Source organism: Garra rufa, chromosome 7, assembly GCF_049309525.1.
Source record: "Garra rufa chromosome 7, GarRuf1.0, whole genome shotgun sequence".
Classification (NCBI taxonomy): domain Eukaryota; kingdom Metazoa; phylum Chordata; class Actinopteri; order Cypriniformes; family Cyprinidae; genus Garra; species Garra rufa.
In genome coordinates this window covers 36,180,253-36,203,740 of record NC_133367.1, presented here as the reverse complement: position 1 = coordinate 36,203,740, position 23,488 = coordinate 36,180,253, and the positions used below count along the sequence as shown (strand labels likewise).

At 34.8% G+C, this 23,488-nt stretch overlaps 1 protein-coding gene across 3 annotated transcripts in view; it reads left to right on the top strand.

The window, feature by feature from the left end:
• Positions 1–23,488, top strand: part of shoc2 (SHOC2 leucine rich repeat scaffold protein) — a 44,556-nt gene that overhangs the window by 16,389 nt on the left and 4,679 nt on the right. For all 3 annotated transcript variants that reach the window (XM_073844152.1, XM_073844150.1, XM_073844153.1), the window contains exons 2-7: positions 10,201–11,179; positions 15,911–16,048; positions 16,163–16,293; positions 16,402–16,590; positions 17,367–17,489; positions 17,602–17,739. In XM_073844152.1, coding sequence (XP_073700253.1) covers positions 10,540–11,179; positions 15,911–16,048; positions 16,163–16,293; positions 16,402–16,590; positions 17,367–17,489; positions 17,602–17,739 — 1,359 coding nt within the window. In that variant the 5' untranslated portion in view covers positions 10,201–10,539. The remainder of the gene's footprint in view (positions 1–10,200; positions 11,180–15,910; positions 16,049–16,162; positions 16,294–16,401; positions 16,591–17,366; positions 17,490–17,601; positions 17,740–23,488) is intronic.

Below are 23,488 nucleotides of genomic sequence, written 5' to 3'. Positions count from 1 at the left end.
ATTTCTTGATAGTAGATAAATTAATTATATCATGTAATCAAATCAATAATGTTTGTGAAAAATTAGATTATAGTTTTTAATAGTGATTTTTTTAGATAATAGTTTTTGATAGTAAACATTGTTTTATTTAAAAAAAAGTATAGTAAAAAATTGATTTCATTTGATTAGATAATATAACTAATAATTGTGAAAATTAGATAAGTTTTTTATAGTGAAAAGTTTTTATAAATAATAGTTTTTGATAATAATAAAAATCTATTTTCTATCAGATAATTATTTGATAAGTATTAGTTTTTGATGGTGGAATTTTTTTATTAGATAAAAGTTTTTGATAATAAAAATATTATTTACAATTAACAGATAAGTAATAGTTTTAGATAGGAAACAAATAGATGTTTTTATTAGATAATGAATAGTTTTGCATATTTCCCTCCTGATTCTGACAAGACAACTTTTTTCAACTTGTTTCACTTGCGAATATGGTGGACTATTTTAGCTGGAAGCAATGGTTTAAAGTTAAAAACATTAAAAAAAATCTTAACGATGGATTTATGTTACAAACATGCAGCTTTTGGCTTCACAAGATGTTAACCGATGAACTTGAGTGCTGTGGATTACTGTGGTGTTGTTATCAGTTGTTTAGACTCTAATTCTGACGGCACCCATTCACTCCAGAACATCCATTGGTAAGCAAATGATGTAATGCTACATTTCTCCAAATCTGTTCCTGTGAAGGAACTCATCTGCATCTTGGATAGGAATTAATCTAACGATTAATCGCGATTAATCGCATCCGAAATAAAAATCGATTATAAAAGTAAAAATACAATTATAATTGTGTGTGTTCTCATATACATAACAAATATACACAGCACACACAGACATATTATGTAAACACCAAACATATTTTGAATGCGATTAATCACGAATAATCGTTTAACAGCCCTACTCTTTAATTTAACCCTTATGTGTTGTTGGGGACGTTTTCGTCCACTGAGGGGTGCTGTTGAGTCTTAATTTGGCCACAACTTTTTCTCTGTTACAGAGAATTACATTATTTTTTTGTGAGAAATCTTATTTTGACACATATTTTAAGAAAATGCTTTGAACTTTTTCAAAAACTCAACCGTATGCTCTGGGCAAATTTACTACCCTCTCGTTATGTTCGTGGATGAAAACATCCACTAAATTAAACTGCTGTAAAAATTTATCAGATAAATTTATTTATTTATTTATTTATTTATGTTGCATAAATCTCTTAATCAACCTCAGTCCTGATCAAAACTACCAAATCTTTTGAAAAAATTCAGGATTTTGACTCTTTAATTGCCAATTTCATAAATATGTTTTTTTTTTGGGAAAAAAAAAAACATAAAATGACTTATTTTCCTTATTTTTACCTTTTTAACAGTCTTGGACATGTGAAAGATTAGTAAGAACATTGGCTTTCATGCATTGTTAGTTTTGGCGCAGCATCAGATTTTCATTTTTTTCTCCCTCATTTATTGTTTGTGGCTGTTTTTGCCCCATTGACTTCCATTATAATGACATTTTTTGATTGCAAAGCCATGACACCATATAATGATGAATTCTTGATTGTTTGCGGTAGGGTTGCACGGTATACCGGTACAACGGTATATCGCGATACTAAAGCTTACAAATACCCGCGGTGCCATTGCATTTTTGAAACGGTAGTATCGTCCAAACGGTAGCACCATAAGATATGTTGTATGCACGGCAGGAACACTGTTTAAAACGTTCATGCACGCCAGCAGAAACATTACAAGTTGACTGCCAAAATGTCTTTCTGCTGTGCTTTGTGTAGTACAAGCGGTGTATAGGCTTTATATGCTATTCAGTGTTTCACCATGCTTCAGTTCAGTTTGAAATGAGAAGCTGCACGCGCATGTCCTTGTTCACGCTGCAGTTTCAGAAGAGAGGGTCTGATTCAGACTAGAGATGCTCCGATCAGCATTTTTGGGGCCGATCACCGATTACCGATCACCAAGATCATGATCTGCCGATTGCCGATCACTGCCGATCACAGAATGGCAGGAGAATGGGAATCTTTGATCTATAATCTAGCAGAGTTTGCACCATTTGTAGAAATGAAACTGACTCTAAATTAACTATGTTGAAAAAAAAAATCTAGAAAAAGGCTACAGTCAAGATCTTGAAGAACCACCAAGTTAGGGTTAGAGACGATAGTATTGTGTATCGACAATCGCCAGTTGCTGATGCCTTCTCTGCTGAAAAAAAAAAAAAACAGCATATGCTGCTTAGCTATGTTTTGGTACTGGGATGCTGGTTTATGGTGGCTTATGCTGGTCCTTTGCTGGTTTATGCTGTTCATGTTGCTGGTGAAGGACCAGCATTAACCAGCCAAAGAACCAGCATGAACCAGCAAAGGACCAGCTAAAACCAGCATCCCAGCACCAAAACATAACCAAGCAGCATATGCTGTTTTTTTCACCAGGGTTTGACGATAGCAAGACGGTTATTATTATTATCCGTTCTAGGATGCTTCAGAAACTTGTCGTGACATTATATATCATATTATATCATATTATCATATTATATATCAGAATCTGTCTGTATATAGGAAACATAAACATTCACCTCAGTAACATCTATATGCGTCTATTAGAATTACGAAGCGATGAAATGGCGCTAAACATACGCATGCGAATTACACGCGCACCGTTTCTCTTCATTCTATATGGACTGAACTACAACATGAACTGATGACAACAATCAGACATACAGCGGTAACATTATTGCAATATGACGGGTATAGAAAGATACATTCATTTACATTCAAGCACGCACATTCACCACTCAGAATGAAACCGAAAGTAACCTATACATTAACTTCTCCGGCAAGACTACAGTCAGCGCTCTGTACACGTCACATGCCCAATAACAAAACTACCCTTACAAAACTAATAAAGAATGTAGTACTCATGTTGCATGTTGCCACTGGTAAGCTCCGTTCTGCTGTTGTTTACCTAGGCGCCGTGCATGCACGTGTGGAAAAAGTTGCGCGAGTAATTTACGTCAAGTGATCGGCTTTTTTGATCGGCGCTTTTTGGGTTTGCCGATCAAGCTATTTTTAGCCAAAATCGGCCGATCATGATCGGTTGCCGATCGATCGGAGCATCACTAATTCAGACGACTGTCTAATGTTATTTAGAAAAATATCAGCCCAAGAATCAATTATTAAACATCAAAATTTAGACAGAATTTTCGCTTTGCCCACTTTTAGAACATGTGTAATAATTCGTTTCTGGAAGCATCTTTGCGATCACGAATGCAATTCCATTCATTAACATAGTGGTTTTGCACTTGGTTCTTATCAATCATTATATATATGTATTTTTAAAATTATAAATTAATACGTTTTAATACACAAGCTGCTAACTTGGAAATTTTAAGATATGGCAGCAAAAATGCTCGTGACAGTTCAGCAATAAGACACGAGCAAGATGTTTTAGTTTCGTTTCTGTGTTCGAATCTGAATTCGCGTTAGTTTGGGCGAATCACTGATTCACTAAGCCATTCATAAAAACGAGTCATTTGATTCACCCCTGAATGATTCAGCCGTTTTGAAAGAATCGTTTGAACAACTCAGTGATTCAATCAGGAACACTGCTGCCATCTGCTGGCGGTTTTAAGTTTCCCGTCATGTTCCATTCTTTTCCAACATATTTCTATATTCAGAGTTTTGTATTTAAAACATTTATCTTATAACATTATTTATGCAATTATAAGTACAGTCTAAATGCATAAATACCACATCTAAATGTCACTCTATGAAGCTTCTGTGCAGTGCTCAGATGACTTTTGTTGACATGATTTCATGGATAACAATAGCCAGTCATTTATTCACATTAGTGAAGTATTCAGAGAAAAATCTTGCCTGTTTTCATTTACATCTTTTTATTTATGATTTTTTTTTTATTCATTTTGTAGATTTGAATTTTAAATTAACAGAATACTGCTTGGTATCGTGATACTTCAGCTGGTATAGTATCGTAAGTCATTTTTATGGTATCGTGACAACCCTAGTTTGTGGTTTTCCCTGTTGGGAAGAGGTAAAATTAGTAAATTTTACTGTTGATTATCAGTTGGCCCCATTAACCCTTTAGATAGGCCTTTGCAAAAAAAAAAGCTTAGTTTTACATAGAGTTCTATGGAGTATAATGGCATATTATAGTACGGTTGTCTAACCGTGCCGAGAATTCCGGGCCGAGAACGGTTTGTAATCGTGCCGTGCCGTACCAGGCTCAGGTGGAAACAGTATAGGCTACAGGCCCGACCTTTCTTCACGATGTTTCACCAGTCGTTTAATGGCCACTCCCCTTTTACCTACCACCTGCAAAGCTGATACGAATATGTTTAATTTTTTTATTTACAACAAAATATATAGTATAAGGACAGGTATTCAGACCACAACTGAACGTTTGAAGAAAATTTAATGCCTTATTATTTAGAATTAGCTATTATTGATGTAAATGCAGCCGTTCGAGGCACATAATTGATTTATTACGGTATTGACGGTATTAGAAAATCCATGTCGTGGCGCAATGTCACACCGGTGCTGACTATGACACCGGTGTACCGCCCACCCCTACTTCTTACTAATCTTTCACATGTCCAAGACTGTTAAAAAGGTTAAAAAAATCCAGTCCACAATTACCTTTTATATTGAAAATATAATTTTCAATTTTGTTTTTTTTTTTCAAAATCAGTGACATCATTTATGAACTTGGCAATTAAAGGGTCAAAATCCTGATTTTTTTTTTTTTTTCAAAAGATTCGGTAGTTTTGATCAGGACTGAGGTTGATTAACAGATTTATGCAAAAAAATTCAAAAAAATATTTATCTGATACATTTTTACAGCAGTTTAATTTAGTGTATGTTTTCATCCACGAACAAAATGAGAGGGTAGTGAATGTGAACAATGCACAAGGGTTAAGGAGGTTGGTGCACTTGACATGCAAGTCTTCATGTACACATTGAGTATAGCTTTATTATTACTATTGCAGACGAGCTGGACGCTTTGGCCATAAAGGTCTTCTGACCTGCGGGAGGCCTGAGCTTTGAAGAGCACTCCCAAAGATTATTCCCTGTGGCATTAACCTTTCTCCAGCTCTGATCTGGGCTTGGACTAGGCACACGCACACGCCGAGCCCTTCAGCTGCACACACTTTTGAATTTCACAATACAGGACGGAGAAACACATGCTAATGCAAAGATAGCATCTCGCAGAGTGCTGAGGCGCTACCGATTCGGAGCTGGTTGTGGTTTTGATTGGATTACTGGGTGTTGAATATCATTTGTGATTTAATGAACGTTTTGAGGCGTCTAACAGGTAAAGGTACACCGCTTCTGTTCCTGGGATTGATGGAAAGCCAATGCAAAACTGCCTTTTGTTTTTTTGTGAGCAAGTAAACAGTCGTGCAAGGGCTTTTCAAACGCTAATTGTGGATTTTTTTTTTTTGTCCTTTTTTTTTTTTAGAAAATAGGGTTGTCATTGTACATGTGCACCTAGGTATAAATGAAATGTGACCATTGACCACAAAACTAGTCATAAGTAGCACGGGTATATTTATAGCAACAGCCAAAAATACATTGTATGGGTCGAAATATGCATTGCTAAGAACTTCAGGTGATTTTCTCAATATTTAAATTTTTTTTGCACCCGTTAGGTTTTCAAAGAGTTGTATCTAGGCCAAATATTGTCCTATCCTAGCAAACCATACGTCAATGGCTTATTTATTCGTATAACGTATAAATCTCAATTTCAAAAAATTGACCCTTGTGACTGGTTTTGTGGTCAAGGGTCACAAATATGATCAATGCAATTTATTTTGTTTTATATTTTATTTTTGTTAATTTTTTTGTTAGATAATTATTAGATAATTACTAGTTTTTGATAGTAATAAATTAGATCTTTTATTAGATAATTATTAAATAATTAATTGGTTTTAATAGTGAGAAAAACAGATTTTTAATTGTAAAAAAGTGTTTTTTTAATTAGATATTAAATAATAGTTTTTGATGATAAAATATTTGAATGAGATAATTATTAGATAATCATTTTGTGATAGTAAAAAAAGATTTTTTATTAGATAATTTTTAAATTATTAGGCATTGTATTAGTTTACAATAGTTAAAATAAATTTTTATTAGATAATTATTAGATAATTAATAGTTTTTCATAGTAAAAATATATATTTTTATTAGATAATATTAGACAATTAATATTTTCTGATAGTAAAGAAAAAATATTTTATTAGATACTTATTAAATAATAGGTTTCGGTAGTAAAATAGATTTTTTTACTAAATAATAATTATATAATAGTTTTTGAGAGTAAAAAATATATTTTATTAGATAATTATAAAAGTTTTTTTCGTTTTTGATTGTGCAAAATCTGGCTTTTTATTAGATAATAGTTTTGATTGTAAAAAATATATATTTAATTAGATGTTATTAAATAATTAGGTTTTGATTGTGAAAAAAGTTTTTTAATTAAATAATAATTGGGTAATAGTTTTTCATAGTAAAAAAATTATTTGATAATTCTTACTTTTTTATTATTATACATTATAATGAATAGTTTTTCATAGTAAAAGCTTTTTTATTTAAAAAAAATATTTTTTTACTAACAAAATCTATTATGTACTAATAATTATTTAATAAATTGACTTTAACTCTCAAAAACTATTAATTAGATAATTATTAGATAATATAGATTTGATAGTAAAAAATATGTTTTTCTGTATTTGATTTGAATTTTTTTTTTTTTTATTAGATAATGTTTTGATAATTAATAGTTTTTAATAGTAAAAAAGGGATTTTTTTATTACGTAATTATTAGATAATAGTAATAATAATTAAACAAAATTATTATTATTAGATAATTAATAGTTTTTGAATAATACAGTGTTTTTCAAAAACTATTAATTATCTAATTTATTTTTACTGATAATTATTAAAGTTTTTTTGATGGTATAAAATCAGATTTTTTTAGTAGGTAAGTATTAGATAATTAATAGTTTTGATAGCAACAAATTAGATTTTAATGAGATAATTATTAGACAATACATTTTTTAATAGTAATTGTTATAATTATTATCATAATCATCATAATTATTAGATAATAGTAAAAAAAAAAATTTTTTATTAGATAATTAATTATTAGATAACTCTTAAAAAAAAAAAGAAAAGAAAAAAAGATCTAACATATAGAAAAAAAAAAATTGTGTCTCGGATACGCTATTAACCAAGGCTGCAACTAACGATTATTTTGATTTATCTGTTGATTCTTTTTTTTTTTTTTTTTTTACCAGTAATCTAGAGATTACTTTCCCAATTATTTGCTTAATACTTGGTCAACCCATATATCATGCTGCTTTTCAGCAAGCCTGAGAGCCAAAGCTGCCTTCATTTTTAGGTGAACTCGTATTAGCTTAAGCAAGATGACAATATAAAAGCCAACTGTATTACTTTCCAATCAAACAAAACCAGTTATGCTTTTGATTTAAAAGAAAAAAAAACTAGCTTGGCTTTTTCCACATCCTCAAAATGGCTCTAACACACACTCTTTTCTATCAGTCAAACGCTCCCAAGCTTCTCCTGGCGTAAAAGTGGCCTGTGTAATTTTTGTTCCAGGGTGGTTAATAAGTTCCCGCAAATCCTCCAGCAGAAGATCATCTGATGCATCGCCGAAAGAGATTGGAGATTTAATTGCACTTAATTGCCTGAAGTGGCTGACCGTTGACGGCCCGATGCCGCTCCTTCCTGAAAGCGCTTGCGGTGCGGGGCATACAGGAAGGAACTGTGTGTTTATTAGTTAGCGGCTCACACATTTGCGTCACTGATGGAAGCTCTTACCTTTCTCACATCTGAAAACTAAATGCAACTTTTGTCTGCAAGTCATTCCCAGCATTGTGCGTCTTAAAGGAGTAGTTCTTCCAGCACAAAAATGTACAGATTTCTTCAGTCATAAAGAAATTGTTTTTTGAGGAAAACATTTCATTTCATACTGTGTATGTACTGTGTATTTTGTGTTATAAATACACACAAGTATATATTTAAAAATAGTTATATGCGTTTGTATGTAAACACTTGTATATCATTTATATAATATATAAATATATATTTTTTTCTTTAATATATAGATGTGTGTGTGTGTGTGTGTGTTTATATATATATAGTAAGTAAAAATTTATTTATAAAGCACTTTTCACAGATAGACATCACAAAGTGCTTCACAGTAAAATGTAATACAAGAACAATTTAAATACATTCCACAAAATACAAACAGCAAACACAAACAACCATACTGTATATTTATTATACATAATAAATATACAGTACAGTTTTTGATAGTGAAAAGATTTTTTTATGTTATTAGATGAGAGTTTTTGATTTAAAAAAAAGGTAATTATTAGGTAATTCATAGTCAATAATTAGATTCTTTATTAGATAATTATTAAATAATTGATAGGTTTTGATAGTGGAATTAAAAAAAAACATTGGATAAAAGTTTTTGATAGTAATAAAATAATAGTTTTGGAAAGTAAAAAAAAACTTTATTAGAGATTATTGAATAATTCAGTTTTTTATAGTGAAAAAAATGATTAGATATTAGATAATAATTTGTATATATTATTATATATATTATTATATAATATATATATTAGTAATATATATATATTATTATTATTTTTTATTATTTGAAATTAGATAATTATTGATTAATAGTTTTTGATAAAGATTTTTATTAGATAAAAGTTTTCGATAGTAAAACAATATGTTTTATTAGATAATAGTTTTTGATAGTGAATAAAAAAACCATTAGATAATTCATTGTTTAAGTAAAATAAAATTAGAATTTTTATGAGAATAATTAATAGGTTTTGAAAATTGAGTAAAAATTTGAGTTTTTATTAGATAATTATTAAATAATAAGTTTTGATAGTGAAAATATTTTTTGTATTATTAAAACATTATTAGATGATGTTTTTTAGAAGATTTGAAGAAGATAATTATTAGATAATTAATCATTTTTAATAGTAAAAAATATATTCTTTAATTAAATAATTATTAGAACATCAGTAGATTTAATAGAACATTTATAATAGAACAGTTTTTTTTAATGGTGAAAGACTTTTTTAATAAAATTATTAGGTAATAGTTTAAAAAAAATTAGATATTTATTAGATGATAATTTTTTGATTGAAAAGGATTTTTATTAGATAATTAATAGTTTTTAATAGTAAAAAATGTTATTTTCTTATTAGGTAATTTAATAGTGTTTAATAGTGAAAAAAATATTTTTTTAGTAGATAATTAAGTAATAGGTTTCGATAGTGAAAATATTATTTTTTTGTTATTAAAACATTTTTTTGATAGTTTATTAAAACTATAGTTTTTGATGTTTTTTTTAGATAATAGTTTTTGAGAGTGAAAAAATATGTTTTATTAGAGAGAATTATTGGATAATTCATATTTTGATAGTGATAAAATGATTTATTATTAGAAGGTAATTAATAGTATTTAATAGTGGAAAAAATGGAAAAAAAAGATAATTATTATATAATAGTTTTTGATAGTAAATTTTTTTTTTTTAAATTAGATAATATATTTTGATAGTAAAAAAAGCTCTACATAGTAGACAATTAAAAGTTTTTGATAGAACATTTTTTTTATTTTTTATTAGATAATTAATAGTTTTTGATTATTTTTTTATTAGATAATTATTAAATAATTGTTTTTGATAGTGAAAAAAATAAATAAAAAAAATTTGATAATCAATAGTAATTGTAATAAACTGTCTTGAACCGAAAAACACAGTTCACACAGAGCTAGACAACATGATCATTTAAGGTTAAAAAAGTATATAAATTTATTTATTTATTTTTAAAATAACCAAGTAGATAAGGCCCTTCTTCCTTGGCTGGGATCGTTTAGAGCCTTTTGAAGCCACATTTAAAGCTACATTTTGGAAGTTCAAACTCGTGGACACCATAGAAGTCCACTATATGGAGAGAAATCCTGAAATATTTTCCCCCAAAAATATAATTTCTGTACAGCTGAAGAAAGAAAGACATGGATGACAAGGGGGTGAGTACGTTGTCTGTAAGTTTTTGTTTTTTTAACTCAAAACATTTGTTTTGTTTCAACAGCCAAAGGATGTGAATCCCGGCGAGCCGTCTGTGCGCAACAGCTCTAGCCGAGCCGAGGGAAAGAGTGTGGATCAAACAAGCATGAGGCTGCTGGCCTCCTCGCCCCACCGACTACAGCAAACACGGGTCGTCCCGATGGAGATTTAACCCCTGAGGGAGTACAGACTGCTTGGTCCACCAAGGCTGGTGAAGAAACACAGGTATGTATGAGCACACGCAGATATAAGAGGCCCTCCCTTTGGTTCGACGCCCTTGAATAGCGAACAAAATACTAGAGTGAGAGCAAGAGAGCGAGAGACTGAGGGGTCCCATGTGCCATTGGGCAGCGGGGCTTTCGCCATGAGCAGTACTCTGGGCAAAGATAAAGACTCTAAGGAGAGGGAACCCAAAGCCGAAGGGAAATCCAAAACCAAAGGGAAAGATGCCAAAGACGGGAAGAAAGACACGAGCGGCGCGTCGCCCGCGGTGGCCTTCACCTTGGACAGCACGATAAAGCGGCCCAACCCGCCGCCGAGCACGCGCAAAAAATCCAGCAACGCGGAGGTGGTCAAGGAGCTGAACAAGTGCCGTGAGGAGAACTCTATGCGCCTGGACCTGTCCAAGAGGTCCATCCATCTGTTGCCCTCTTCCATCAAGGAGCTGACCCAGCTGACCGAGCTCTACCTGTACAGCAACAAGCTGCAAAGCCTGCCGGCCGAGGTGGGATGCCTGTCGGGGCTGGTGACGCTGGCGCTCAGCGAGAACTCCCTCACCAGTCTGCCCGAATCGCTGGACAACCTGAAGAAGCTGCGTATGCTCGACCTGCGGCACAACAAGCTGCGGGAGATCCCGGCCGTGGTCTACCGCGTCGCCTCCCTCACCACGCTCTACCTGCGCTTCAATCGGATCACCACCGTCGAGAAGGACATCAAGAATCTGTCCAAGCTCACCATGCTCAGCATCCGGGAGAACAAGATTAAACAGCTGCCCGCCGAGATCGGTGAGTGAGATCATGCTGAAAACTATCGAATCCATCTATCATCTATCGTTCTATCGTGTTATTGTTCTATCCGTCTATCTGTCTGTGTGTCTATATCTATGTGTCTATATCTATCGTTCTATCTATATCTATCTAGCATTCTATCATTCTGTCTCGTTCTATTTATTGTTCTATCTATCATTCTATATCTAACTAGCGTTCTAACTAGCGTTCTATCTATTGTTCTATCTATCTAGCGTTCTGTCTATCTATCTGTCTACCTATCGTTCTATCTATGTCTAGTGTTCCATCTATCGTTCTGTCTATCTATCTGTCTATATATCGTTCTATCTGTCTAGCGTTCTACCTATCTATCTATCGTTCTATCTAGCGTTCTGTCTACCTATCTGTCTGTCGTTCTATCTATCGTTCTATCTCTATCTAGCGTTCTATCTATCATTCTGTCTATCGTTCTATTTATTATTTTGTCTATCTATCTATCTATCTATCTATCTATCTATCTATCTATCTGTCTGTCTGTCTGTCTGTCTGTCTGTCTGTCTGTCATTCTATCTATCGTTCTATCTATCTATCGTTCTATCTATCGTTCTATTTATCGTTCTATCTGTCTATCTATATCTATCTATCGTTCTATTTATTGTTCTGTCTATCTATCTATCATTCTATCTAACGTTCTATCGTTCTGTCTATTGTTCCGTCTATTGTTGTCTATCGTTCTATCTGTCGATGTAGCGTTCTATTTATCGTTCTATCTATCATTCTATCTATCATTCTATCTATCATTCTGTCTATCGTTCTATTTATTGTCTATCTATCTATCGTTCTGTCTATCGTTCTATTTATTGTTGTCTATCTGTCTATCTATCGTTCTGTCTATCGTTCTATTTATTGTTCTATCTATCTATCTATCTATCTATCTATCTATCTATCTATCTATCGTTCTATCGTTCTATCGTTCTATCGTTCTATCTATCGTTCTATTTATCGTTCTATCTGTCTATATATCTATCGTTCTATTTATTGTTCTGTCTATCTATCATTCTATCTAACGTTCTATCGTTCTGTCTATTGTTCCGTCTATTGTTGTCTATCGTTCTATCTGTCGATGTAGCGTTCTATTTATCGTTCTATCTATCATTCTATCTATCGTTCTATCTATCATTCTGTCTATCTTTCTATTTATTGTTTTATCTATCTATCTATTTATCTATCTATCTATCTATCTATCTATCTATCTATCTATCTATCTATCTATCGTTTTATCTATCTATCGTTCTATCTATCGTTCTGTCTATCATTCTGTCTATTGTTCTATCTATCTATCTATCTATCTATATATCTGTCTATCTGTCTATCTGTCTATCTATCGATCTATCTATCATTCTATCTAATGTTCTGTCTATCGTTCAGTCTATCGTTCTGTCTATCTGTTTATTTATATGGTTTCATTGATTTCAGTCTTATAGGCCGTAACATAAAAATAATTATTGACTTGTCAATATCTTATCAGCTTTCTGCTTTCCATATATAGCTGGTTTGGAATTGCACAAAATGATTCACAGGCCAAACAAGCCTCAGTCTTCTCATTGGCTAACAAATCTGATCACAGGGTACCCGCGGGGTCTTAAAAGCATTGAAAAAGTCTTAAATTTGATAATCTCAAATTAAGGCCTTAAAAGCCTTGAATTTGGTATGCAAAGTCTTGGATTTCATTACAAAGGTCTTATTTTATTTATTTTTGCCTTTCCTAGGATTAAGATCATACCGTAACAAAATTAACTGTTACTAATGTAGGTTAATTAAAAATTCATGCAGCGTAAAGCTGAGTGCACCTCGCGCTCCACGTCATAGCAGAAAGCGCGAAAGCGTGCGCACCCGTTACTATGGTTACTAGGTAGGGCTGGGCGGAAAATCGAGTTCTGGGGATATATGTATATGATTCCCCAACGCGATGCGGGATTATCCAATATCTTTCATATCGATATGGTTTGAGGCCACACATGCGCGTGCGGGTTCTGCGCGAAACAGAAGGAAACAGGAACACGCAACGCCGGTCAACACAGAAAACATACTGGTCAGTAAAATGAAAAACAATGGTTCACTTATCTGGAGATGGTTCAGATTTAAAATTTCCTATGAGCAGCAAAAACAGCCCATCTGCAGGGAATGTTATAAATCAGCTGTATCAAACTGTGGAAGCACGGCAAATCTCTTCCACCATTTAACGTTACAGTTTTACAATAAAGTGAACTGCCAGCCAGACGGGCTATCGTAAAGTAAGTTAGAGGGCTCCTGCCAGGTCCAAAAACTCCTCAATTTAGTTGTATCAAATTTAAGGCCATTAAACGTTTTAAATATGTTAAATAGCATAAGAAATGTCAATTATAATTTAGGAGGTCTAACATTTGGGGAGGGAAAGACGAGAATCGCGATAGGGCTGGATTATACTTCAAAAGGCAATGATGTCATTGAATAAAAACATAGGTACTGCACGTTTTAAGGTCAAAACGCCACACGGATGTCTTTATATGAATGTATCTGAAGGGAACCGACTGTCCTCAGAAACATGTCGTTGGCATTTTCATTTCATGTCTGATAAAACTGCGTCAATGCTGTTTTGTATACAGCCGTTACTAGGGAAACCGTAATATTTCAGCGCTCCTCAGAGCCATATAAAAAGAGAGTTGCGACACGCTTTGATCTCGCCGCCGTACGGTCACGTGGTTCATGGAGCTCTCAATAGTTCCAAACAACTCCGCGCTGTCAATGTGTTTGAATGGAGTTAAATAGGATAGACAGCAGTTTTACTATATTTGCAGCAATTTCGAGTAATTATTAACACATAATGTGCATTGATTGTGTATTGATAACTTCTCTGAATACGCTTTACAATCGCATTTTATTCTGGGGAGTGATAAAGAGACATAATTAATATGTTCTCATACTCTTTGGCAGTCAAATGTGACCAAACACCTTAAGTGTAACTTTTATTCAATTAAATAACTGTAATATATATAGTTAAGTTCTATTTAGTAAATATTTTGAGGAGGTTTTTTGTACTTAATATGTGCAATAATGATCCTGACCATTTAAAAGATAACATTTTCTAATATAGTATTTAGATTACAGTTAGTGTAATATTTAAGGTTAAATACATCTGCATGTGTATTTGGACATGATCAAACACTTTTTTTTATACAGTATGTTTCGATTTAACGATTTAATGTTAAATAAAAAAAAAAGTAATTTACTCTTGTTTTATGATATTCAAATATACAACATAAGTGAATATTATAAAAGGCAAGCAAAAATGGCATTTAACATAATAGAAAAGATGAAAATAATGTTTAAAAAACACAAGGCAACGAATTGCATTCAGCATACATTTTTATCGTGTTTCTTGAATGCAGTCTTTACTGAAACTCATTCAACCTCCTACAGTGAGAGAAAGATTGCAGAAAGACTAAAAACATAAAAATATGACAACTAGTATCTGGTTATGGTCGCTATTACGGTGTTTCTCACGTTATCCAGCTGCATTTACAGTTTAACTGTTTATTTTTTAACGATAAACATTAACTATAACACGCTTCATAAAACACCACTATTGGCCAGTTTTTCGAGAGGTCAACTGATGCGTTAAAATGTAAAGAAATGCAGTAATTTCTTCAATATACTTGCGACTGTGCTTGAGAAGCGCTGAAATGAATGGGCTTCAATGGAGGAGCTATTGGTTGTTTGGAACTATTGACAGCTCCATGACACGCTTTACTTCCGCATTCCTCAGTTCCTATGGAAGCCTATGGGAGTGTCGCAACTCTCTTTTTATATGGCTCTGGCGCTCCTAAAGCGCCCCCCCGTGACGGAGAATGACATTTTATTTCCACATTTTTTCAGCTGTTTGTCAAATGATTGCAATTATCGACCTGTTTTTATGCAGCAACCACAAAGAGTTGTAAATGTGAAAGAAGTTAATGTGCCTTCTCAATATCTAAACAATTAAGACAGTAATATTTATGTTTTAAATATAGAAATAAACTATATACTCAATTTATCCCTTTTAATGGTATAAAGGCTGAAATGGCATTGTATAAGCTATTTTGTTTTTGTGTGTACCTGTATCTGAATTATAAATCATGCCATTTTATTGCTGAATATTCTACATTACACTGTCCAATCCTACTCATACTGTTCATTTTACTTGTGCAGCTCTCAAAAAGGGTCATAAATTGCCTTAAATTGATATTTAAAAATTCTGCAGATACACCAAATAGTGAAATAAAATTACTTGCTTGATATTTGTGTATTGAAAAAATTGCAGCCAAGGCAGCAGAGCTGCGAAGTTCAAATTTATTTGTTTATTACAAATCAAATGTGTGTTACGCTGTTGCGTATGTATTAAATATAACTGATAATTTAAATAAAATGTTTAATTTAATTCAAGTAGCCCACTTGTACATAATTATTTTCTAGGGTTCAAAATTTATACAGATTTGACATTTTCCCCTCATACTTCTGTCGGAATGGGTATGAAGTTGGCATTGAATTTCATTTGAAATGGTATTAAAAAGGTCTTAAAAAGCCTTGAATTTCATTTGGAGGATGCTGGGGGTACCCTGGATCATGTCTCATGTATAAATTTGTATCATTACACAAAATCCCTTTAAATCATCATTTTACATATGAAAGTTCAGTGTTCATTTGCAATGATTCTGTCGGCTTGTGTTATAGGTGAGCTCTGTAACTTGATTACTCTGGATGTAGCCCACAACCAGCTGGAGCACCTTCCTAAAGAGATCGGCAATTGCACTCAGATCACCAACCTTGACCTGCAGCACAATGAACTTCTTGACCTACCTGAGACTATAGGTAAGAATCTACTCAAGGTGCAGTCTTTACAAAACATTTCCTATACAGCTCTGCTTTTGGTCAGTTGTTAATTTGGTGAGAGTTCAATTGTACTATGTACATTTACTGCTGTAGGTAACTTGTCATGTATAAACCGTCTGGGTCTGAGGTACAACCGATTATCAGCGATCCCTCGATCTTTATCGAAGTGCCGAGATCTGGAAGAGCTCAACCTTGAAAACAACAACATCTCAGTGTTACCAGAGGTGAGCCTTAGTTTAGCTTGTTAACAATTGGCAGTTTTACATCATATATCATTATATCATTGTCGCCTTTTATAAATATTATATCGGTCCCCGTCTATTTCTCCTCAGGGTCTTCTCTCCAGTCTGGTGAACCTGACGAGTCTGACGCTGGCACGAAACTGTTTCCAGTCTTACCCAGTGGGCGGCCCGTCCCAGTTCTCCACTATTTACTCACTCAACATGGAGCACAACCGTATCAACAAGATCCCTTTTGGCATCTTCTCCCGAGCCAAAGTGCTCAGCAAGCTCAATATGAAGGTGAGCACATCTGCTTATTCACTGTTAAAGATATATACAGGTAAGCCTGAAATTATTCATACCTCTGGCAAATTCTGACTTTAAGTAACTTTTATTTAACCAGCAAGTTTTTTTTTTTTGACTGGAAATGGCACAGGATTCTCCCAAAAGATAATAAGACGATGTACAAGAGGCATCATTGTGACATTCAGATATGGTCTTATAGCCCTTTCCTGACTTGTGAGCAGCCACAAAGCACAACCGCAGGTCCTCAGTGAGCCCCTTTGTCTTAGCCATGGCTGTCCACAAACCAACAGCAGAGAGCTTCTGTTTTTCACCTGTTGAGTTGATTAAAACAGCTGTTCCCAATGAATCAGGGTAATTAGGATGCTTTAGAACAGCTTGGACTATTTGGAATGGTACAGAACTTTAGATTTTCCCATAGACTGTGACAGTTTGCAAAGGGTATGAATAATTTTGGACATGCCACTTTTTGTTCAAATGTAAATAAAAGCTGAGAAATATTTTTTCCACAATGATGCCAATTGTACATAGTCTTATTATCTTTTGGGAGAAGCCTGTGTCATTTCTGGTCAAAAAAAACTTGCTGGTTGAATAAAAGTACCTTTAAGTCAGAATATACCAGGGGTATGAACAATTTAGGGCTTGACTGTAGATCTTGCACTGGTTGCTGGTGGACTTTTTTGACCTGACCGATAAGCAATATTTGCTGCTAGTTTTGCATGACTAAGCACAAAATTTTAATACCAATCTATCCTTTTTGAAACTGTTTCCAGGACAACCAGTTAACGTCTCTTCCGCTGGATTTTGGGACGTGGACCAGTATGGTGGAGCTGAACTTGGCAACAAACCAGCTTACCAAGATTCCAGAGGATATCTGTGGACTTGTGTCTTTAGAGGTGACATACTCTTCTGTATTTTACCATCACTCAGTTTTAAGATGGCAAACTCATTTCTGTCATGTTGAGTCTGTGTTTTGGCTCATTGTTTTTTTTTTTTTGGTTCCTTTAGGTCCTCATATTGTCCAACAATCTCTTGAAGAAGTTGCCTCATGGGATTGGGAACTTACGGAAAATTCGAGAGCTTGACCTGGAGGAGAACAAACTGGAGTCCCTTCCAAATGAGATTGCCTACCTTAAGGATCTGCAGGTAGGACATTAGTCTGCATAGGCAGTGAACATGTTGTTTAGATAAAGTGATAGAGTCATAAAAAATGTTCTGCATGTAAAAGTGAATTGATACTTTGCAGTACTGTATGAAGCCCCTAAAGGGGACATAGTGATGAGGGGGAATGAGATGGAAGAAGAAATTATATTGCTCTCACAAAAGTATTGCATTCCCTTGAGAAACAACTTCTCACAAAAGATTGGAAATATAGTGCTGCTTCCAACCTTGTATTATTTTCATCACATTTTGTAAGTGAACACTAAGGTTTTACAGGCAAACACAGAGTTTCTTGAGCACATGCAAAAGTTTGAAAGTGAATTCCAAGTTTATTAGGGAAAGAAAAGTTTTGCAAGACAATGTAAAAGTTTTAAGACTGAATGCAAAGTTTCTTGGAGGAACGCATGAGTTTGTGAGAACATAAAAGTTTTAAGTGTGAATGTGAAATTTCTTGAGGAATGCAAAGGTTTCAAGAATGAACCCAAGGTTTCTTAGGGGAACAGAAAAGTTTCTTGAGAAAATGCAAAAGTGAACAGTTTTTTTTTTGAGAATGCAAGTTTTATAAGTGAATGCAAAGTTTCTTGGAAACGCATATGTTTTTTGTGAGAATGGAAAAATTTTAAGAGCAAATGCAATATTTCTTGGGAAACCGCAAAAGATTTGCAAGAGAACGGGTGTTTTTTGGGGAATGGGGAATGTTTATTAAAAGCAAATGCAAAGCTTCTTGAGAAAATGCAAAAGTTTTAAGACCGAATGCAATGATTCTTGGGATAACGCAAACTTTCTTGGGGGAACGTAGAGGTTTTAAGAGTGAATGCAATGTTTCTTGGGGGAACGCTTACGTTTTATGTGAGAACGGCAAAGTTTTATGAGCGAACGCAAAGTTTCTTGGAGGAACGCAAATGTTTTGCAAGAGAATGCAAAAGTTTTAAAGGGGGAATGCAAAGTTTGTTGAGGTAATGCAAAAGTTTAAAGTGAGAATGGAAAAATTTAAAGAGTGAATAGAAAGTTTCTTGGGGGAACACAAAACATTTGAGAGCTAAAATTAAGAAAAAGATTATTGAGAGAATGGAAAAGTTTTAACAGCGAACGCAAACTTTCTTGGGGGTAAAAGTGAACAAAATGAGAAGGGCGTGAGAAGTGATAAGGGTGAACGCAAAGTTTCTTGGGAGAACGCAATAGTTTTAGGAACGAAAGCTAAGTTTCTTGAAGTGAACGCAGAGGCATTAAGAGCAAATGCAAAGTTTCTTGAGAAAATGCTAGAGTTTTAAAAGTGAACATTTTTTGGGGGGAACAAAAGTTTTAAGAGTGGACGGAAAGTTTCTTGGGGGAACACAGGTTTTAAGGGCAAGCACAAAGTTTCTTGGGGGGTTCACATTAAAGTTCAAATTAAAAGTTAAATGTAAGAACAGAAGTTTTAGAAGCGAATGCAAAGTTTCTTGGGGGAACGCAGAGGTATTGAGAGCAAATGCAAAGTTTCTTGAGAGAAAGCAAAAGTTTTAAGAGTGGACTCAAAATGTATTGTGGAAACACAGGTTTTAAGAGCGAACACAAACGTTTCATGAGCGAACTCAAAGTTTCTTGGGAATGCAAACGTTTTGTGAGAGAATAAGAAAGTTTTAAGAGCGAATGCAAAATTTCTTGGGGGGAATGCAACCGTTTTGAAGGAGAACGCAAAAGTTTTAGGTGAGAATGGAAAAGTTTTAAGAGAGAACGCAATGTTTCTTGGGGGGGGGTTCAAAAGTTTTGCAAGAGAACGCAGTTTTACTTCATAGTTTCTTGGGGGAACGCTAAAGTTAAATGTAATAACAGAAGTTTTAAAAGCGAACGCAAAGTTTCTTGGGGTAACGCAAAAGTTAAATGTAAGAACAGAAGTTTTAGGAGCGAACGCAAAGTTTCTTGGGGGAACGCAAAAGTTAAATGTAATAACAGAAGTTTTAGGGGCGAACGCAAAGTTTCTTGGGGGAACGCAAAAGTTAAATGTGATAACAGAAGTTTTAGGGGCGAACGCAAAGTTTCTTGGGGGAACGCAAAAGTTAAATGTGATAACAGAAGTTTTAGGAGCGAACGCAAAGTTTCTTGAGAGAAAGCAAAAGTTTTAAGAGTGGACTCAAAATGTATTGTGGAAACACAGGTCTTAAGAGCGAACACAAACGTTTCATGAGCGAACTCAAAGTTTCTTGGGAATGCAAACGTTTTGTGAGAGAATAAGAAAGTTTTAAGAGCGAATGCAAAATTTCTTGGGGGGAATGCAACCGTTTTGCAAGAGAACGCAAAAGTTTTAGGTGAGAATGGAAAAGTTTTAAGAGAGAACGCAATGTTTCTTAGGGGGGTGCAAAAGTTTTGCAAGAGAACGCAGTTTTACTTCATAGTTTCTTGGGGGAACGCAAAAGTTAAATGTAAGAACAGAAGTTTTAGGGGCGAACGCAAAGTTTCTTGGGGTAACGCAAAAGTTAAATGTAAGAACAGAAGTTTTAGGAGCGAACGCAAAGTTTCTTGGGGGAACGCAAAAGTTAAATGTGATAACAGAAGTTTTAGGAGCGAACGCAAAGTTTCTTGGGGGAACGCAAAAGTTAAATGTGATAACAGAAGTTTTAGGAGCGAACGCAAAGTTTCTTGGGGGAACGCAAAAGTTAAATGTGATAACAGAAGTTTTAGGAGCGAACGCAAAGTTTCTTGGGGGAACGCAAAAGTTAAATGTGATAACAGAAGTTTTAGGAGCGAACGCAAAGTTTCTTGGGGGAACGCAAAAGTTAAATGTAATAGAAGTTTTAGGGGCGAACGCAAAGTTTCTTGGGGGAACGCAAAAGTTAAATGTAATAACAGAAGTTTTAGGAGCGAACGCAAAGTTTCTTGGGGGAACAGAGGTTTTAAGGGCAAGCACAAAGTTTCTTGGGGGGTTCACATTAAAGTTCACATTAAAAGTTAAATGTAAGAACAGAAGTTTTAGAAGCGAACACAAAGTTTCTTGGGGTAACGCAAAAGTTAAATGTAAGAACAGAAGTTTTAGGAGCGAACGCAAAGTTTCTTGGGGGAACGCAAAAGTTAAATGTAAGAACAGAAGTTTTAGGGGCGAACGCAAAGTTTCTTGGGGGTGCGCAAAAGTTAAATGTAAGAACAGAAGTTTTAGGGGCGAACGCAAAGTTTCTTGGGGGTGCGCAAAAGTTAAATGTAAGAACAGAAGTTTTAAGGGCGAACGCAAAGTTTCTTGGGGGTGCGCAAAAGTTAAATGTAATAACACAAGTTTTAGGGGCGAACGCAAAGTTTCTTGGGGGAACGCAAAAGTTAAATGTAATAACACAAGTTTTAGGGGCGAACGCAAAGTTTCTTGGGGGAACGCAAAAGTTAAATGTAATAACACAAGTTTTAGGGGCGAACGCAAAGTTTCTTGGGGGAACGCAAAAGTTAAATGTAATAACACAAGTTTTAGGGGCGAACGCAAAGTTTCTTGGGGGAACGCAAAAGTTAAATGTAATAACAGAAGTTTTAGGAGCGAACGCAAAGTTTCTTGGGGGAACAGAGGTTTTAAGGGCAAGCACAAAGTTTCTTGGGGGGTTCACATTAAAGTTCACATTAAAAGTTAAATGTAAGAACAGAAGTTTTAGGAGCGAACGCAAAGTTTCTTGGGGGAACGCAAAAGTTAAATGTAAGAACAGAAGTTTTAGGGGCGAACGCAAAGTTTCTTGGGGGTGCGCAAAAGTTAAATGTAAGAACAGAAGTTTTAGGGGCGAACGCAAAGTTTCTTGGGGGTGCGCAAAAGTTAAATGTAAGAACAGAAGTTTTAAGGGCGAACGCAAAGTTTCTTGGGGTAACGCAAAAGTTAAATGTAATAACACAAGTTTTAGGGGCGAACGCAAAGTTTCTTGGGGGAACGCAAAAGTTAAATGTAAGAACAGAAGTTTTAGGGGCGAACGCAAAGTTTCTTGGGGGAACGCAAAAGTTAAATGTAATAACACAAGTTTTAGGGGCGAACGCAAAGTTTCTTGGGGGAACAGAGGTTTTAAGGGCAAGCACAAAGTTTCTTGGGGGGTTCACATTAAAGTTCACATTAAAAGTTAAATGTAAGAACAGAAGTTTTAGGAGCGAACGCAAAGTTTCTTGGGGGAACGCAAAAGTTAAATGTAAGAACAGAAGTTTTAGGGGCGAACGCAAAGTTTCTTGGGGGTGCGCAAAAGTTAAATGTAAGAACAGAAGTTTTAGGGGCGAACGCAAAGTTTCTTGGGGGTGCGCAAAAGTTAAATGTAAGAACAGAAGTTTTAAGGGCGAACGCAAAGTTTCTTGGGGGTGCGCAAAAGTTAAATGTAATAACACAAGTTTTAGGGGCGAACGCAAAGTTTCTTGGGGGAACGCAAAAGTTAAATGTAAGAACAGAAGTTTTAGGAGCGAACGCAAAGTTTCTTGGGGGAACGCAAAAGTTAAATGTAAGAACAGAAGTTTTAGGGGCGAACGCAAAGTTTCTTGGGGGTGCGCAAAAGTTAAATGTAAGAACAGAAGTTTTAGGGGCGAACGCAAAGTTTCTTGGGGGTGCGCAAAAGTTAAATGTAAGAACAGAAGTTTTAGGGGCGAACGCAAAGTTTCTTGGGGGTGCGCAAAAGTTAAATGTAAGAACAGAAGTTTTAAGGGCGAACGCAAAGTTTCTTGGGGGTGCGCAAAAGTTAAATGTAATAACACAAGTTTTAGGGGCGAACGCAAAGTTTCTTGGGGGAACGCAAAAGTTAAATGTAATAACAGAAGTTTTAGGGGCGAACGCAAAGTTTCTTGGGGGAACGCAAAAGTTAAATGTAATAACAGAAGTTTTAGGGGCGAACGCAAAGTTTCTTGGGGGAACGCAAAAGTTAAATGTAATAACAGAAGTTTTAGGGGCGAACGCAAAGTTTCTTGGGGGAACGCAAAAGTTAAATGTAATAACAGAAGTTTTAGGGGCGAACGCAAAGTTTCTTGGGGGAACGCAAAAGTTAAATGTAATAACAGAAGTTTTAGGGGCGAACGCAAAGTTTCTTGGGGGAACGCAAAAGTTAAATGTAATAACAGAAGTTTTAGGGGCGAACGCAAAGTTTCTTGGGGGAACGCAAAAGTTAAATGTAATAACAGAAGTTTTAGGGGCGAACGCAAAGTTTCTTGGGGGAACGCAAAAGTTAAATGTAATAACAGAAGTTTTAGGGGCGAACGCAAAGTTTCTTGGGGGAACGCAAAAGTTAAATGTAATAACAGAAGTTTTAGGGGCGAACGCAAAGTTTCTTGGGGGAACGCAAAAGTTAAATGTAATAACAGAAGTTTTAGGGGCGAACGCAAAGTTTCTTGGGGGAACGCAAAAGTTAAATGTAATAACAGAAGTTTTAGGAGCGAACGCAAAGTTTCTTGGGGGAACAGAGGTTTTAAGGGCAAGCACAAAGTTTCTTGGGGGGTTCACATTAAAGTTCACATTAAAAGTTAAATGTAAGAACAGAAGTTTTAGAAGCGAACACAAAGTTTCTTGGGGTAACGCAAAAGTTAAATGTAAGAACAGAAGTTTTAGGAGCGAACGCAAAGTTTCTTGGGGGAACGCAAAAGTTAAATGTAAGAACAGAAGTTTTAGGGGCGAACGCAAAGTTTCTTGGGGGTGCGCAAAAGTTAAATGTAAGAACAGAAGTTTTAGGGGCGAACGCAAAGTTTCTTGGGGGTGCGCAAAAGTTAAAGGTAAGAACAGAAGTTTTAGGGGCGAACGCAAAGTTTCTTGGGGGTGCGCAAAAGTTAA